The 17977-nt window shown below is 44.0% G+C and overlaps 4 protein-coding genes across 4 annotated transcripts in view; all 4 read right to left on the reverse strand.

The window, feature by feature from the left end:
- Positions 1–1351: 1351 nt before the first annotated feature.
- rrm2b (ribonucleotide reductase M2 b) lies at positions 1352–5830 on the reverse strand. The gene is made up of 9 exons (XM_084455179.1): positions 5734–5830; positions 4808–4963; positions 4432–4548; positions 3938–4071; positions 3747–3841; positions 2128–2261; positions 1936–2040; positions 1717–1830; positions 1352–1576 (listed from the first exon to the last, which is right to left on the reverse strand). The coding sequence occupies exons 1-9, from the start codon at positions 5782–5784 to the stop codon at positions 1424–1426; spliced, it is 1059 nt and encodes a 352-aa protein (XP_084311305.1). The 5' UTR covers positions 5785–5830; the 3' UTR covers positions 1352–1423.
- Positions 5831–7389: 1559 nt separating this feature from the next.
- Positions 7390–9693, reverse strand: nutf2l (nuclear transport factor 2, like). Its single transcript, XM_084455185.1, has 5 exons — positions 9622–9693; positions 9014–9134; positions 8727–8798; positions 8493–8591; positions 7390–8000 (listed from the first exon to the last, which is right to left on the reverse strand). Exons 2-5 carry the CDS (start codon positions 9110–9112, stop codon positions 7884–7886), a joined length of 387 nt encoding a protein of 128 aa, XP_084311311.1. The 5' UTR covers positions 9113–9134; positions 9622–9693; the 3' UTR covers positions 7390–7883.
- A 1492-nt stretch (positions 9694–11185) lies between these two features.
- bloc1s4 (biogenesis of lysosomal organelles complex-1, subunit 4, cappuccino) lies at positions 11186–13808 on the reverse strand. The gene is made up of 5 exons (XM_084455180.1): positions 13471–13808; positions 12861–12932; positions 12633–12734; positions 12323–12457; positions 11186–12159 (listed from the first exon to the last, which is right to left on the reverse strand). Exons 1-5 carry the CDS (start codon positions 13774–13776, stop codon positions 12070–12072), a joined length of 705 nt encoding a protein of 234 aa, XP_084311306.1. The 5' UTR covers positions 13777–13808; the 3' UTR covers positions 11186–12069.
- A 443-nt stretch (positions 13809–14251) lies between these two features.
- Positions 14252–17977, reverse strand: part of pard6gb (par-6 family cell polarity regulator gamma b) — a 42887-nt gene continuing 39161 nt past the window's right edge. Inside the window, exon 3 of the mRNA XM_084455178.1 lies at positions 14252–17112. Coding sequence (XP_084311304.1) covers positions 16061–17112 — 1052 coding nt within the window. The 3' untranslated portion in view covers positions 14252–16060. The remainder of the gene's footprint in view (positions 17113–17977) is intronic.

The following is a 17977-nucleotide window of genomic DNA, read 5'->3' on the forward strand; positions in this document are numbered from 1 at the left end:
ATTCCAGGAGCTTGCTCCAGGTTGCCTGTTTTAATATCTGTGTTGCTTTTATGACTGTGTGCTACAAACCCTGTTCTGCCTTCTCTCTCCCTAGTGCCTCTCTCTCTCCCTCCTATCTTCTAACCAGGTCCAGTGGATGCCCCACTGTCACCAGCAGACCTCCCGGAGACCGATAGATACCCCTGTGTCTGCTGTGGATGTCGTAGCATTTAGTTAACACACACACACATGTACACACAGACATACACCAGCCCACTTCCGGCTTTAGGCCTGGGCCATGGCAAACACACACCAGTATTCTGTGTCTCCTATGATGTTTTTAGCCTCTCTTACTCTGAAAATGTAATTTAATGTAATTTATTGCCTTATAAATGTTCTTAGACAAACATACTCCAGGAGCTTGCTCGATCGCCTTGTTGAGAGGGGTCAGGGAAGAATTTTTACAGCTCACTTATCTGGCCCCCGGGTGATACTGTTTTTTTGCTTCCCTCTGGAATATGTAGGGGTGGCATATGCCCACCTCCCTTGTTCTCTGTAAAGCGCATTGTTGCCTCTGTGTATGAAATGTGCTGTACAAATAAAGCTTTGATTGATTGATTGATAGGCCTAATAGACACCAGGGTGTTCGGGTGTCACATCCCCTCATTTATAACCCAATTAGAACTGGAACATGGTGGATATAACAACGGTATAGGCATTGAACCGGAAAAATACTGCGTTTTTGATAGATGAGCGATCTAGTGATGGATGAAAAACAACAGTGGGTGGAGTCAAAAATGACACTCATGGTCCAGACTTCAGGAGATGGAGCTCTGAGTCAGTGATGCACTTGTCTGACCCATCTCCACAACCTGCACACAAAAACAACTGTAATGCAACCGATATATATGTATTATATATAAATAATGTAACCGATGCGTCTCTATGAACTGGACGCCCGCATATCCCACTATTGCTAGTAAACCTTAACACAAACTAAAGTGATACCTGAAGAGGAGAAAGAGTCATACTACCTCTTCTAAGGTTAAGTGACAATATAACAAGTAGGCCTACTGTATAATGGATATGAACATTGAGCTGGCCGTACTCCCTATCAAGAGGCTTTTCTGAGTTTATGGTCTCATTCAAGGTGATGGCCAGGTCTTCAAACGGGCGTGGTACCACTTGCAAGAGAGATTTCCAGAACCGCCGGAAACATCAACTTAAATTTAAGTGAGCTATTGGGTGAAAAGTCTAAATAACCAGATGGCAGAAACATTTTTATTATAAAACATAAATAAATGCACATGACAGCAAAGCGTTTCAAATTCTTGGTTAAGTCAAACTCTGGTTAAGTTTCCTGTGAGTGACTTGTTTTTTGTTTTTCTGTTATTTGTTTGTACAACAAATGTGGCTTAAATAAATAAATAATGTAACAATCTGCTTAAAAGTCAGCATCCAGAGTGAATTCAGAGTCCATCCTATTTGCCATCACTCCTAATCTCTGATACTCAGCCACCCGCTTCTCGAAGAAGTTAGTCTTCCCCTCCAATGAGATGGACTCCATGAAGTCAAACGGGTTTTCAGTTTGGTAAACCTTGGACAAAATATTTAAGCAAATGCTAGTTATTAACTTAATACATAATAATACTGATTTCTGTATCTTCTTAATTAACATTTACACTTTCAACACAACTATTACAACTTATTTGGAGTTATATTTCAAAATAAACACACCTTGGCCAGTCCCAGGTCAGCAAGCAGCCGGTCAGCAACAAACTCGATATATTGCTTCATTAGAGAACAATTCATCCCGATGAGATTGACTGGTAAAGCCTCTGTCAAAAACTCCTGCAACAGTATGGGGGTTAGGGTTAGTATACTGTATGGAGTCATGGATGTTATAGGCAGGTTATAAACTTACAGAACAGATATTTTCGTTAAACCTTGACTCACCTGCTCAATGCTAACCGCTTTGGTGATGATGTCCTTTATCCTGTCCTCTGATGGCTTCTTCACCACGTAGCTGTACAGTAGACACGCAAAATTACAGTGCAGGCCCTGAAATGCAAAGACAGGACAGATAGAATTATAGATAAGGTAATGCTGGGGAAACTACATTTGCCGATCTTGAACATATACTGTAACCTCGTCGCGGCTGATGAGCTCGTTGGAGTAGGTCAGACCGGGCATCAGGCCTCTCTTTTTCAACCAATAGATGGCAGCGAACGAGCCTGAGAAGAAGATGCCCTCCACAGCAGCAAACGCTACTATTCTCTCCCCTGAAAAACAAGAACATTCTATCAAGAACCACAGAGATGTTTTAAATAAATATCAAAGGCACACATACAGTGTATTGCACTATGCAGTGAGGGTGGACCAATGTGTATGTAGTCTCATGATGCCAGACTTTGGAGATCTCACCTCCGAAAGTCTCCACCTCTGAAAGTCTGAAAATCGTTGCTAGAACAGAGCTGAAAACCCACGCTACCAATCAGAGCCACTGCCCACATCTCCAATAGGATGACGGACCGGCTTTACCGGTAATTATGTCCTCCAAACAAACTGGGAGTGGACAATCAAAACAAAACATTCACTGCTCCATTAGGAAGGACCGCCCTAAAATTAACAAATGATTCCCAAGCGCGGCACCGCTGCTGCTCACCGCTCCCCCAGGGGATGGGTCAAATGCGGAGAACAAATTTCACACACTCAGGTGTGTGACGATCATTGGGACTTTAACCTTTAAAGGTGTAGTAAAGGGAAAATGCATGTTTAGCCCTGTTTTAAGGTTACTTATGATCATATACAATGGTTCAGATCAAAACGTTGACAAAACTAGCACTTTTGAGAAAGTCTGATAATTGCTCTACCACCGTTTTGGTCATACAATGGATGTGGGTGGGCACTGTGAAAAATCTTTCAAAAAACATGTTAAACACTCAATTTCAAAGACAAGAAACTCACAGAGGTGTTAGTTGGCGTTCTGACATATAATTCGCCATAAAGTAAGATTCAAGTTCATCTGGAAAGGCTTTTTTAAATATTTAGCATAGAACTATTTAGTTGCAGCACATACGTGTGTAAACTCGGTAGCCTAGCAACATAAACAATAACAATAGCTACCGTAAGTAGTTCCGCTTCCTGAATCCCCTCTGTGGATTGATCTACACATCTACAATGGTCGCTTCAATACAAGTCAATGGATTTCATAAAATGATCAATAAAACCCTAAAGGATTCATACTTTGCGGCGAATTTGATGTCAGAACACCAACGGACACCAATTACCCCCTCGGTGAGCTTCTTGTCTTTGAAATCGAGAGTTTAACATGTTTTTGAAAGATTTTTCAAGGTGCCCACCCCCATCCATTGTATGACCAAAACGGTGGTAGAGCAATTATCAGACTTTCTCAAAAGTGCTAGTTTTGTCAACTTTTTTATCTGAACCATTGTATGTGATCATAAGTAACCTTAAAAGAGGGCTAAACATGCATTTTCCCTTTACTACTCCTTTAGCCTTTAACTTTAAAGACGTTGGATTGGTTCTGCAATGCAGGTTTTTTTCAATCTCTCAAATTGTTTCTAGTTTCCACCCACTTTTAGCAACGAAAACTTCAGTCTCTAGTTGAGCGCAGTGTTTAGAGACTGGCTCTTGAGTCTAATGTAAATGTTGTTCTTTCTTACTGTCAAAACCTGTTGGATTGAATTTAGATGCAGTGCCGTTGACACATCAAAGACATACATATTGTACATATTGTAACTTACCAAAAGTGGATTTGCTGTCATTTATCCATTGGAGTGCCCAATCAGCTTTTCGTCTCACACAAGGCACAGTCTGAATGGCGTTAAACAAATAATCCCTGCAGGAACAAGAGATGGAGGAACATGATAAGATTTTCCAACCACTGATGACCACTGGTTGTCACTGGATTGAGATTAAGGTGTGGTCACCTCACCTTTCCTTCGAGTCCCTGACGTAGGTGTTGATGAGCAGACTGTACATTTCAGAGTGAACGTTCTCCATGAGGATCTGGAAGCCGTAGAAAGATCGTGCTTCTGGAATCTGCACCTCCTGGCTGAATCTCTGGACCTACGGGACAGGGAGGAAGCTGCGTCAGTAGCAATACACTGATTATAGTAGCTTCTGATCAGAGAGAAACTTGACCATATCAACACTACACAATGCAAGAGCACAGAGGGGCCAGACTATATTTCAGATTCATCTTGATTTTTAAAAAATAAAGAAATTAAAAAGAACCATTAAAAGGCACTTATTTGGGTGGCATATCATTTAGAAAAAACTAAAGGCTTTAAAGTAGTTTGGAGTGCTTTAGGATACTTTCCCATCAATGACTAAAAACCAAACAACCTCGTTTAACTTTAGAAGCTACAGTAAATAGCACTCCAGCCATCTCATGCTGCTGTATAAAGTAATTCAAACCCTGCTCACCAGGTTCTCATTGACAATGCCGTCACTGGCGGCGAAGAAGGCCAAGACGTGGGAGATGAAGTGTTTCTCACCAGACTTCAGATTATCCCAGTGGACTAGGTCTTTGGAGAGATCCACCTATGACAAACAGTTCACCACCACAGTCAGAAACCACAAATACACATTTCAGTTGTGTGTGTGTGTTCAAGGGGTGGCTGATTGGTGGTTTATTAAGTTCATTGCCCTAGCCTGGGACCTACTGTACAGACAACAACTTTCTCTCCCTTCAATGTACAGTAAGTTAACTGAAAAAAGCTAAAGTTACTTGACTCTTCGTAAGGAGGTTGGATCCTCCTTGGTTATAACAGGGTTTTAGGTTGAATGGTAAGTTTAGCACCTCTTCTACCGTCCAGAACGAGGCCTGGGCCTGTTTGTACATCTTCCAGATGTCGTGGTACTGGATGGGGAAGATGACGAAGCGTCGGGGGTTTTCTCTGAGCAGCGGTTCCTCTTCCGTTTCTGTGTTGTGGTGTTCTCTGTCTTTGTGGCCATTCTAAATCCAACGAGAATCCACATAAATTCATCATCTCAATTTCTTCTTGAAAATAAACAAACATAAATACACCTATCTGGTCAACAGTAACACAGTGAGAGTCAGGGCTATAGACTAACATTTTCCACTGGTGCCAATAACTTTTTCAGCTACTTGCACCAGCACCAGCACATGACTGCTGGCACCAACATTTTTCATTGGCGCCTGTGCTGCAGCAAAATAGACTACTTTGGGAGCCATTGAGCCAAATTCGCTTTTATTATAGCGAAGTTGTCAGAGATGTGTAGATTTGCTTTGAAACCAAAATGAAATACATCAACTGACGAGGTGCAAAAAAAATCTTAATAAACATCGCTTGACTTATTACGCACAGCTAGACCAGCGAGATGGTATGGCGATTATGTGAACTAAGACTATACCCTTTCATCAGGTGGGGAGCAACACAAAATACAGGTTGCGCATGCACACACACTGATCTCTCTTTTTTTTTGTTGGATGACATTGCGATTTATTCAAATATAGGTTATTTCTATCTTTCAGGTTTAGGCTATGTCACATGGTCATCCAAAATCGTAAGCTTTGATTTCATTCCGTCTGTATCTATATTGTATATATTGCTCTGCTATAGCCTAATACACAATACACAATACCTAAACAGAATCATCAATGGGTTACACCATTGACTACATTGATTTACACAAGCAATCCGCATTTACAAAACATTAAGTTCAAAACCAAATATTAATATTCAAAACAAATGAGCGCTATACCTGATAATCTTTGGACAAACTACATACATTCGTCTGGTTTGAGTGTTCCATTTCAGGAACAGAAGTGTCTCAAACTGCGACACCATGGATGTATTGTGCGACACCCTCTTCTTCTTTGACATTTGCGACAGACAGACTGGACGTTAAGAGTATGTTGCTGCCCTCCACAGGCCAAAACGAAAGTTACACCTTAAAGCAATACATTGCGATATTTGGACCTTTACAAACATGGCTGGTGCTTATTCTCCAATTAGATTTACGAAAAGTAAACTGAACCGTCCAAACAGTCTACTCAGAAAGAAAATACATTGACATTTATTACCTTTTAAAACTCGTGCCCCCAGGACGCAGCATTCAGTCGAAGTGCAACGTTGTGCTTAAACAACACAGTAGTAGCTAACTATTCCAGTGTCTATGGATATCATGCGTTTTTTAGCGCAATGATATCATGGCGGAGGTGAGAAAACCGAAGCGAAACATCATGGAGGAAGCCAGAAAAAGAAAAAGCGTGTCCGAAATGCCTGCTACCTGCTATATAGCAGGCGAGAAGCATGCTACTTCAAAACTGTGCCTGCTACCTTTCGCCTGCTATATCGTTTTCGTGGAGTAGTAGGTACTAAGTAGCATGCTACTCCTCGCCTGCTATATAGCAGGCAGCAGGCATTTCCGACATCTGATAACGTTAGGACAGTACACAGTGCACTTACTCGCAGAGCCTGTGGGGGCGCAATTCCGAGAAAACGCTAGGTATTGCTTTAATCTCAGATCCTGTTTTCTTGTTCTATTAATACATCCATGGTTTTCCCCGATTGCGTGATTCTGAGTTTTACTTCTGTCCATCAATTTTTTTAAGAAAAAAAGAGAAACCAAATCTACAGGGGAAACAACAGTTACCAGTCAGTAGCAGTGGGGGTCCTGGGACTTGTTGATGAGGCCAGCTGTAGTCAGGAAGAAACCATTCTTGTGCTGCAAGGTTTTGGTCCTGATGATGGACCGCAGCCTCCTGCAGGAGGGGAGTGGTTCAAAGAGTTTGTGTCCAGGGTGGGAGGGGTCGGTCACCATCTTTCCTAACCGCCTCAGGGCCCTTACACATAGCCTGGAAGACAGACTTCTTCGCAAAAAGGTTTTCGCGATACAAACATTTCTGTGAGGAAGGGCAACAAAGATCTTTTTATCCATCTGTATAAATCTGTAAATTAGACCCCCATGTCTGTTTTAAATAGTCCCCAACTACTTGCTCTGGGTGATCATCCAACCTCCCTGCAAAAAAGGGTAAAATCAATGTTGAACTGAGGTAACAGGCAGACAGGAACCACTACTACTTCCTCAACAGCAGTGTTGTGGACGGTATACGGACTATACACACTTCTTTATCCATGAACCCACAGTAAGCTATACCCACTTCTTTAAACACAACTAATGCAAAAACTAACATCTATGCTACATATACCCACTTGTTCAGTCACCACTAACACCCATGCTCAACACCAACCACCCAGCCCACTCCCCAAGAAAACACTTCCCTTCCGTCCTAAAAATTCCTATGATCTAATAAAGACTTAACAGGGTGGTTAAGTTCATACCCACACAATTTAACTCAACACCAAGACTTTTGCACAGTGCTGTATATGAATAAAGTATTTTATTTTTGCACTTCATTTTGTATTTCCTCACATTTATTTTTTGTTTATTGCTGCATTTATTTCTTTATTTCATGAAACAAATGTGCATTTATTAATATGGAGATTTGGTCCTCCGTAGTCGTTGACAGCCAGGTAGAAAATCCATCTCCAGCGTCTGAGGACCCTGACTCCTGGCCTTTCCAATCAGAAGCCTCCTCTAGCTGTGTGGTTTGATCGCCGAGCCTGGAGTTTACACTGCCATGCCTGACTAACAACTTCTCATCATCATATTGGAGGCATCGAAGTCAAAGTACAGACCTTAACCCAATTGAAATATTAGCTCTGTAAAGAGCTGCTCATGCAAGACGGACCAGAAATACCAATGAGCTGAAACGGTTCTGTAAACAGGAATGGGACAAAATACCTCCAAGCTGATGTGCAGGACTGATCAACAGTTACAAGAAGTGTTTGGTGGAGGTCATTGCTGCTAAGGGGGGCGCCACTAGTTACTGGATCTAATAATCCCTGCTATGCTCCGAAATTGTGTAGTGCCAATCTGAACATCTCATTCACGCATATCCAAGCATTGCCAACTTGCTTCAGCAGGAACACTTGCTGAAAGCCCATAACTTGGTCCTCATCAGCCTGTTAAAGAGAAAGAAGCCAAATTAGAAACATGCAATTCATCCTCTACAAACACAAATTTGAGAAGGGGTGTTAAGAAAAGGATCAAAGAACCCTAACATTCGTTAATTCCGTCGCAGAAGTTCACAGCAGTCAACGTTACAACCAAAATGTTGGTAATTTCCCCCCCCCCAAGATTTACTAAGGTGTCAGGTGACGTGGTTGTTTTCAGAACCTGATATTCCAGTGGTGTAGCAAATTACTCTGATTTGTATATAAACTGTATACATGTACATACTTTTACACTTTTTGGGAACGTATTTGTACAATTAGGCCTTCCCATGCATTCCCATGCCTATTATTTAAGGCGTGTCTCCGCTGGTATTCTTTGTCTGAAGAAGGGCTTGTGGCCCGAAACGTCACCTCGGTGTCAATAAAAAATCCTGGGAGCATATTTCTGGTGTGCAGAGTCTACTTTTCCTGATGTTTTCAGAACCAGACCACCGAGTTTACCTTTAGCTGCCCCATCACCATGCTCACAACACAGCCGTCGGGCGTGGGCTGGTGGTCCTGTGCTGTGATACTGTGCTTAATCGTCTTGAACGGCAAACTCTGTAACAGAAGCAAGCATATTTGTTCAACAAGGTGCACACAATATGCAAAGGTCAAACGCTACAGAGCCATAAGCTCCCAATCAACCTACACAGCTGGTGAGGTATGAAATAAGGATGGAGACTGGTCACTTGCATTTAGTTTTCCCATGATGGCATTTTTCCCTGGATATCCTACTCCTTCCCATGTCAAGCAGGAGCCATCAGCCTAGGGATTCAATGGTACATAAACATACATTGTTTTAGCCCGAAAATAGAATTGCCAATAGGCTCTCATTTCAATATAGCCTGACAACCACAACTTTGCAGATGTGTTGATGGGAGAGAGACAACCATATAACGTTAGCTAGCCAGAGGTCTCAACATACTGTTTCTAAGTCTACGTTACTAATTTTGATAAGGCTGAACTTTGACGTTACTCACATACAGGTCGACGAGTGCGGTCCTGTCAGTGTCAAACTGATTATAATAGTGTTGCACAAAACCTGTCCCAATTTGCTCCCATATTGGTGTGTCGGACATGGTTCAACCGGCAGACTCGGACCTAGTGAAGGAGAACATCTGGATAAGTGTCTGTCCCTGCTAACGACGTTAGCTTGGATGCCTAACTACCGCAGTTCATCCGCTTCTAGCTAACCACTATGTTGCTACGGTAGCTAAGCTAGCTAGAAAGCTTAATTAGATTAACAGTCGTTAGAAAACATAGCTAGCTACGTAATTTGTAATCAGATGGCACAATTAAGACGTAACGATGAATGTGTACAGTGAATTGATAAGACACGTGTTGCTGGCTAGTGAGTTAGCTAACGCGTTAGCTAGACTACTAGCCTGGGACCCATAAGTAGGCTAGGCTAGCTAACGTTAGCTAGCTAGCGATGGAAATGCCATCGAAAAGGCCAGTGTGATGACAATGAACTACGACGCACAATGGAAGTGTACAAGTAGCGTATCCTTTACGTATCGAATAACACCGCCGGAGCAATATGTACGTTTTTATTGTAAGGTTGTTAAAATTACTTCCACTAGTTTACCTTGAGATTTGTCAAGCAGTCCAATGTTGTGAATGCGAACTTGCTGCCCAGAAGATTTTATTTCGATTCCCGCGCATCCGGGTTCTGGTACGTACATACGAAGTGACCAATAGTATTAACTAGAATTGGCTTTTCATTGTGTGATGCCGGATAAAGACAACCAGAGAACCAATCCTTGAGCCGAAAGAGAACAGAGGGCGGGCCCACATGGATAGGACATTCAGAGAGAAAGAACATGGTTCGACGATTTATAACCATCCACCCGATTACATGAATTATAGCTATTTCAAAATATTGTGCTCTTGGGTGTGAGTGTGTAAACGAAAATACATTTATAATGACATCTAATTACATAATTGTAATTACAGGACCCAAGGATTGTGTGTGTGGGTGGGGGGGCTTTAATCAGCTACATGGTGACACACAGTAGGCTACACACACGTGAGCGGCGACACAGTAGCCTACACAACACACACATGCAACTTCGAGGGTCGCCGGTGGAATTTGTCCTCTGCATTTCTCCCATCCAAGCTGTCCTCCTCCAGGGGCAGCCAGGAGTAGTGGGCAGCCTAGGTGTGGCGCCCGGGGACCATGTACTCAGTCCTGGTCAGGGACTAGACTGATAAGCATCTGTTCTTCTGTATGTTTTTCGTTTTGGGTTCTTTAGGAGGAAACCCTTGCGAACACTGGGAGAACATGCAAACTCCACACAGAGAGGCCTGAGAGCCCAGGAGACCTTCTTGCTACGAGGTGACAGTGCTGAGCCACCGTTGTGACAGCCTAGGCTGTCCTGGACAGTCTGCCCCTCCCCTCAGTTTGTTTGTTAGGAATTATTTTTGCTCTGGCCATGTGGGGGCAGCCTCATGGTTCAGTTCTGTCCTGGGTTTACACCATACAACACCCCTGCATTCACACATTTCACTACACACACCACTGATACTCTACCATCCACATCCCATGCATTAGTATTATCCTTATATTCTAAATAAATTATCACTGTTTAAAGCTTACGTTCTGGTGTGTGCCTCCATTTTTGTCGAGCCGGCCGTGACACCGTGCCACACGCAACTGAGGTTCAGGGTCTTGCTCAAGGACACTTTACCACACTGCCAGGAGCTGGGATCGAACTGGGGACCTTCACAGTCCCCAGCGGGCCGCTCTACCTCCCGAGTTACGTGCCACCCCATAAACCAAAACCTATTAAGCTACATGTATTAAGAAATTACTTACAAATATGAGCAGAATAAATTTGAGTGGCATTCAGGTGAAGCCCCATGCTGTAGATGCATGTCTTGATCTTATTCAACAAAGTGTCCTACTTATCAGAGTACTAATTCTGAAATGTCTGTCATAGCTTCAGTACATTCAACCAAAGATTTCGGTGACGTTAGTCAATCACACACAGATTCTGATCAGACTAGTAGCGTGAAGAGAAAAACAACACATTACTGAAAATTATCTTGTATTACAACAAATAGCGAGCACTTTGTCAAAACCATATTATGCATTTCAAAAGGAGAGATACTGCAGAACCATTAGTACAAAAGGTGGGGGCACAAATGAAAGCTAGTTAGGTTGAATGGATGTGTGTAGAAAAACATATAAAACAGTCATGTGTTTAGATTAGTATAGAGCTCAGGTGAGCCCCAATTTCATACACCTCAATTCTATAGTGAACAAGTCTCGGGCTAGTGTGATGACATTGGTCCTGTCACAATACCACTGCTAGTTCCTCATCCTCAGACCCATGCCTGGATTTGATAGGCATGGATGGTTACAAGGTGAGCAAAAAATCCATCAGAGGGCCAATTAGAGGCAATATGCTTATCTGATCCTTTCAGTTCTATGAGTGGTGAGCAAAATGGCTTGGGGCCTTTTTGGGTAGCCTCGTTCCCAGGCTCAGGAGCCTGGTAACGCAGAGCCCCAGAATGTAACTCACATGGATGCCTATGGCAGAAGCAGCGAACACAGCAACGTGAGTGCAAAGAAGGGAAACACTATTGAGGCACTTTTTCAAGTCTTCAAAAGTGTTGAAAATCAAGGATATACTTTTGCTACCATTGGGTGCTTGTGCTGTGATCAAGATTAACATATAGACATTATATATATATATATATATATATATATATATATATATAAAGTCTTCGACACTTTGATTTCAGTCACTTATTTGTGAGAACTAACATGTCATATTGCTTGTTGAGGCCCAGTTGCACAGTTGTATCTCCCAGATGGCAGTATAGTTGTCTCTACAGTCAAAGCAGCAGGGCTCCTTAGTGGATTTGGCCATGGAGTTAGCTATATCCACTGATCCAGGAGCTATTATGTATATCTCTCTCTGATAGTTAAGATGAGGACCTGGGGTTGTAAAGCAGATTCTAGATCAGCACCAAATTCACTCCAGACTCCTACATGTCCTGCCTCTATCCAATGCGGTTGGACCTGGTGTCACTGGTCAGGGTTTGATGGGAAATAATCGTCTGTCCGGAACACAGTGGGAAGCTCCTGGTGTGCTGGCCTTCTGGGGATGGCTGGTTTCTGCAGATGGAACCAATGTTTAGTTTCAGAAATGGGCTGTGGACACACTAGCCTAGCAAACACAATCACAGCTGCACCTCTGGATTGATAATGATGCACTGCTCAGAACATAGTTACATTTTGAAATTAAAATGTAGCAAGCCGACTGTGCCTAAGCTCTCACGTTTAGAAAGCCTGGAACGTTCATCGTGCGGAAGATCTTTTTGAAAGCGCCGGGTAAGGTTGCCTGTTCGCCCTCTGCTTGTGTCACCTGCTCCTCCATGGCGTTTACATTTGCACTAACAATCTTCACGAAGGCCTGACAGACACAGAATACACCCCGGTTAGAAGGCCTGGTAGATACACATGACACACCATCCAGGTTAGCTGCTTTCGCATCACAGACTTAATGAGCTCCACACATTTATTAGCATCATTTTTTATTCTATATGCTCAAAATTAACTTAGTAAAAGTGAAAAATATCACTACTGACATCCAACTTATCAATTCTTCTGTAAATCTGTCTCATTTCTTCTGATTTTCTCTGGATTTGAGGTAGGTTCTCGTGCACTATCTGGGAGGTGTCATTGCGGATCTGAAAAACAAAGGGGGGGGGGGTTATCCAAGTTAATTTCAAACCTAACTTCTATCCGACCACAAATCGACAGTTCTCAAGGGTCAAGGGTCATTGTGAAAGGATAGCTGTGTGAAGGTGACATACCATGTCCAGCATTCCAACAAACTCATCCACTCTGGTTAGCATTTCTTCCAAGCTCTTCTCTAGGCAAAGGATCTGGTAAGAAGACAATATGGTTTCATGAGTCACAACCGTAAACAGAATAGCGCCATGGTCACAGCTCACAGATTCAGAGTGAGTGACACACACAAGAGCAGAGGGCCATTCAGCATGCAGTAATCCTGTAGTTCTAGGGGGAACATGACAGGTGCCTTGGGGGAGCACAGATCTTAGATAATCTGGGCGCCCATTCTTATATTTGCAGTGGATCTAGAAAAACACGTGCATTTCAGCTCAAAGAAAAATCTCTACTGGTTTAATGTTTTACAACGTTTTAGTATCTTGCGTCCGCGGACCAGGCCTACATTAGACTACAAAAAGCACAGTTAATCCATTCAAGCACTAATCCATGCTAATGAGAACATATACACTACACTAGGTCTTTGTTTTTTCCTAATACGTAAGGTAGCTAGACTGCATATCAGGTATCACGCATATCCAATTAAAGCATGCACGCACACCGTTACAGCATACAGCTTGGCAAAAGTGGCTGAAAATGAGCATACATCCAAGATTTATCATTTAAAACCCTGACCTCGTCGCCTGCAGTCGCTCTTATGTACGAGGAGTAATCGAGGGCTGTTTGTCTCAGGACTCCGTCCTCCTCCTGTTCTTGGTCTGGGTCGGGGTCCGCGGCGTTAAAACTCGGACTCTGGGAGACTGGTGCGCCGAAGCTGGGACTCTGGGACACGGTACCGCTGCTGCTCAGGGTTTCGCTGAGCATCGACAGACTGCTGGCACTTTGGGACACGATGCCACTGTCCCGACTTATCTCTGCACTGGACTCTTCCAGGGGCGACAGAAAACCAACCCTCTCCATCCGATGGTCCATTTCGTCCATAAACGTTCATAAAACAGATCTAGTCCTCTCTGTTTTTCTGTTCTGCTCCCCACTACCGTATTTGTCAAATGATGAAATCACGTGGCATGAAATGTCAGTGTGGAGGCTCGCAAGGATCAACTTGAACGAGGTGAAACGCAAATGTATTGTTCGCTCAGTTCTGTTTTAGAAAACGTTTTATTAAAATTCTATTTTGCTAAGAATAATACGAATCATAATAATATTGTTCAGAATAAGAATAAAATCAATCTTTGTAAAACTACATCTACTTCTATTAATACTACATCTACTTATATTAATACAGTATAGCCCAAGTAATTTAACAAACTAAGTTCATTTACAAGTGGAGTAGAATAAACAAATCAATATAAAAGTACATTTAAAATTTTTATTTCAAGACTCCGCTCCAAAAATTACAAAACATTTAGGTGAGAAAATAATTATTCACAATATTCACAAAACAATGAAAATCAACTATATAAAAGTTCAATTTGCATGGGTGGTTAGTAAAAAACTCTAGGCCTACATTATACTGTTGGAAGAGTAGAAACTCTACACTAGTAATGATAGTAAATGCATTTTTTTGACAACACTACTGTGCTTATTTGATGAGAATTGCAAGGCACTATGGCTCATGATCCTTCCTGTACCCACAGTTTGCAGAACATCCCTAATTAAGAAAATAAAAACAGTCTAAAGGGTGTCGATGTCATGACTGATGTCTCTTGTGGAATTCTTTGTTTAAGTAAAGCTTTCTTTGTAAAAGTTGTCAAATTTTTAAGACATTGTGTATAGCATCAAAGACATCAAACAGCATTTGCAAAAAATGTGTGATAAAGACTAAACCATCGCAAATCATTCATTCATGTACTAGTAGCTCTCTGATGTGGCTCACACTGTAGTATATCTTTGTACAACCAGCAGAGGGCAGCAATCATCACCATATTGCACTGAACTCAAAAGGGATGGCAGGGCCCTGTCCCCAAATTGTATGTTTAAACCAAATTATCCCAGAACATAAAAATAAAAGAATGAATGAAAGAGACTACTGACAATGTTCCAATGTGCATACTGGCTCACATTAGATTATCATATATCATTTATCATTTAGACTGCAAGGCCAATTAATTCTATTGTGGTATGCTAGTAAGAACAGAGAAAGCATATCCATCTGAGCCCCTGGTGTGTCTAGCTGGTGGGAGGTTCTGGATGTCACAGAGATATTAGCTGCTTCACAGCCACAGCGTCTTGGGTAAACAGTGGCGATAAGGACCTCATTAGTGGAGAGTCGAGGGAGGGAGTGGCTGCCAGGGGACAAGTTGCATTCTTAGGCAGGATCCTTTTTGGGAGGACAACTTTTTGAAGAACAAAGAATGTGACATAACCAGAAAGTGGAATTGTATGCAGTGTAAAATATCCAGTGCATTGTAACTGTAATAGCAGTTAACACCAACATTAAAACGATAAAAATGGTTACTGGTAAGAGCCATAAAAAAACAACACAAACACATAACGGATGTCAGTGAAAACCAGATCCATCACATTTCCCCCAAAAATGTTGGGAATGTTACATTGGTAGAGCTGGTAATGGTATAACTGATATCACACCAGAGGACTTCTGAAAAGGGTGATATGAAAAGGATGAATAAAATGCTGACGATGCCATTTCTAATGCTAAATGTTTGCCTTAAATCACAAACAATCTAAATAATAATTTGTAAAGTCTAGCTTTTGTAACATATTTCTGACACTATACTCCGTATTAACTCTTAAAATAATTTATTGGAGCAAGATACATATCATTGATAAAAATCCATGGTTAAAAGTTTGATTAAGAGAATCAGACGGTCTACACAGCATGTCAGAAACATAGAATTACTCTTTAAAAATCCTTAATACACAACACCTCAAAGTTGGTCCCAAAAAGGAGAGTGAGAGAATCATTAAAAGTGGTCTCTAAAGTATAGCAAGTGAATGCACATTCAAGACTATAAAATACAGTGAACTTGCCTAAAAATGGTTATATGCCACAATGTACATTTGATACAAATCTTTGATGCAAGACACAGAAAAAACGTTTTAAAACACAAACAATACAGAATAAACTGTTTCCCGTTTTAAGTCCTGTTATTATTCCATTTACACAAAAATGTTACAAAATTAGGAGGTTTGAGGAAGCGCATTTATTCTCATAAACCCAGCTAGTGAAGTCCCAACATAATCTTTGGATAGCCAGGAAGTTCTTATTGAAGTGTGTGTGTGTGTGTGTGTGTGTGTGGGACTACTATAGCGTGATGACGGTGCCGTCTTCCTCCACGCCCCCCCGGGGCAGCGCCAGGCTGTGTCGGGGGTCCGTTCTCAGGGTGCTGAGGATCTTGTGCAGGGAGCCGTTGCTGTGGCGCAGGGCGGGGTTGCTGCTGTGGTGGTGTGGCGCGTATCCGGCGTGCTGCTGGAGCGTCAGGTCTCTGTGGAGCTGGTAGCTGAGGCCGCCGTGGTGGGACACCCCGTTCAGGCTGGGCTGGGTGTGGAACGAGGCCGTGGACACCACGGAGGCGGGACGCGTGGGGGGGCTGGGCGGGCTGACGGCGGCCTGGGCCGGCGGAGGGGGCGGCACCGCCGCCGCCTGGGCTTGGGAGCGTGTCGACGCCGACGCCACCGAGGCGTTGGAGCGCCGCGACGGCCTCTTCAGGCTGCTCTCGATGACGATGTCCGACTCCTCGTCGCTCTCCAGCTCGTCGGGGTAGCCGTGGTGTGCCCCCGGGGTCGTCGCCATGGCGCCGGCGGCGGACAGGCTGGGGTAGCCGGCCGAGCCGCCGCTGTCCGAGGACTGGCCCGAGCTGCCGGAGATGCGGCTGCTTCGCACCACGTTGTTGCGCTGGTTGACCGGCTTCACCGTCACAATGAGGTTGTGGCTGTTGGCGATCATCATGTCCGTCACCTGGTCCAGGGACTTGCCGGTCACCTCGATGCCGTTGACCTCCAGGACCTCGTCGTTGACTGCCAGCAGGCCCGTGCTCTCGGCCAGGCCGCCGGGGACCATCCGGGAGATGAAGATGCCGGGGACCTTCTCCAGGCCGTGCGGCGTGACCCGGACGCTGGTGCCGTCGCGGATGTAGAAGCCCAGCGGTTTGTCGGAGCCGTGGCGGTAGAGGCGGACGCGGCGGTGCGACTCGGGCAGGATGTCCACGTCGATGATGGAGGAGACGGGCCGGAAGTCCTGCGGCATGCCGATGCGGATGTGCGGCCGCTTGCGGTTGACGTCGTTGCGCAGCACCACCGCCGCCTTCTTCCGCCGCGTCAGCGTGTTGGTGCCGAAGTTGGAGTAGTCCACCTCTTCTGCAGGAGAGGGGGGGAGAGAGAGAGAGAGAGAGAGAGAGAGAGAGGGAGGGAGAGAGAGTGAGAGAATGTTCAGAACCCGGGAGAACATATGACTTGACTAGAAGCACATGTGGCCTCGCATGGCGCGCAGATGTGAAGGACAGGGGGGCGACCGGGCAGACCGTCACCGGCACATCTTTTCTTCCTAGCGCGACGTTTACGCACGTCTCATTCTCGCAGACAGAAACACGCCCGGGGGATTTCTCTCTCTCCCTGGCGCCCCGGGTAAACTCATGAATCCAATACGTTTTGAAAACGGGACAAATGCCCGGACGGCGCATTAAAAGTGCAAAACAACGAGGCTCGGGACACTGAGGAGGGGGAAGGTGGCCAATAAATTCCACGTCGGAGTCATTAACGAAAGGCTGAAAGTGTGCGGCGCTGAGTAAGCAGAATGTTCCTGTCTGCGCCGACCCACCCTACTGCTGCTTGGACAGCTGCTGGAGAGAGCCAGGCCTCCCAGGCAACACACACACCCACACACAATAGCAGGAGGTGAACAGGACTCTGTCAGACAATCAGAATATATTGGCTGACTCTTGACATGCTTTCCTTCAGTTGAAAATGAAGGTTTAACGGAGCTATAGACTCATGTGGATGATGCAGCATTACTGTGGCACACGCATGTTTAAGCTGGTCTGGTGTCGCTTTGCGCTGGGGTGGAAAACCGAACGCCAGGCCACGAGAGGAACGTGTTTGTGATCAGGCTGAACGTCGGCACTGGAATACCAGTCACTCACCACAACACTCCGTCTGTACGCTGGTCCGCGCGTTGTGCAAACTGCCCTTCGGCGCAGCAATGTAACAATACTCAAAACGAAAC

Source organism: Borostomias antarcticus, assembly GCF_949987555.1.
Source record: "Borostomias antarcticus genome assembly, chromosome: 21".
NCBI lineage: Eukaryota > Metazoa > Chordata > Actinopteri > Stomiiformes > Stomiidae > Borostomias > Borostomias antarcticus.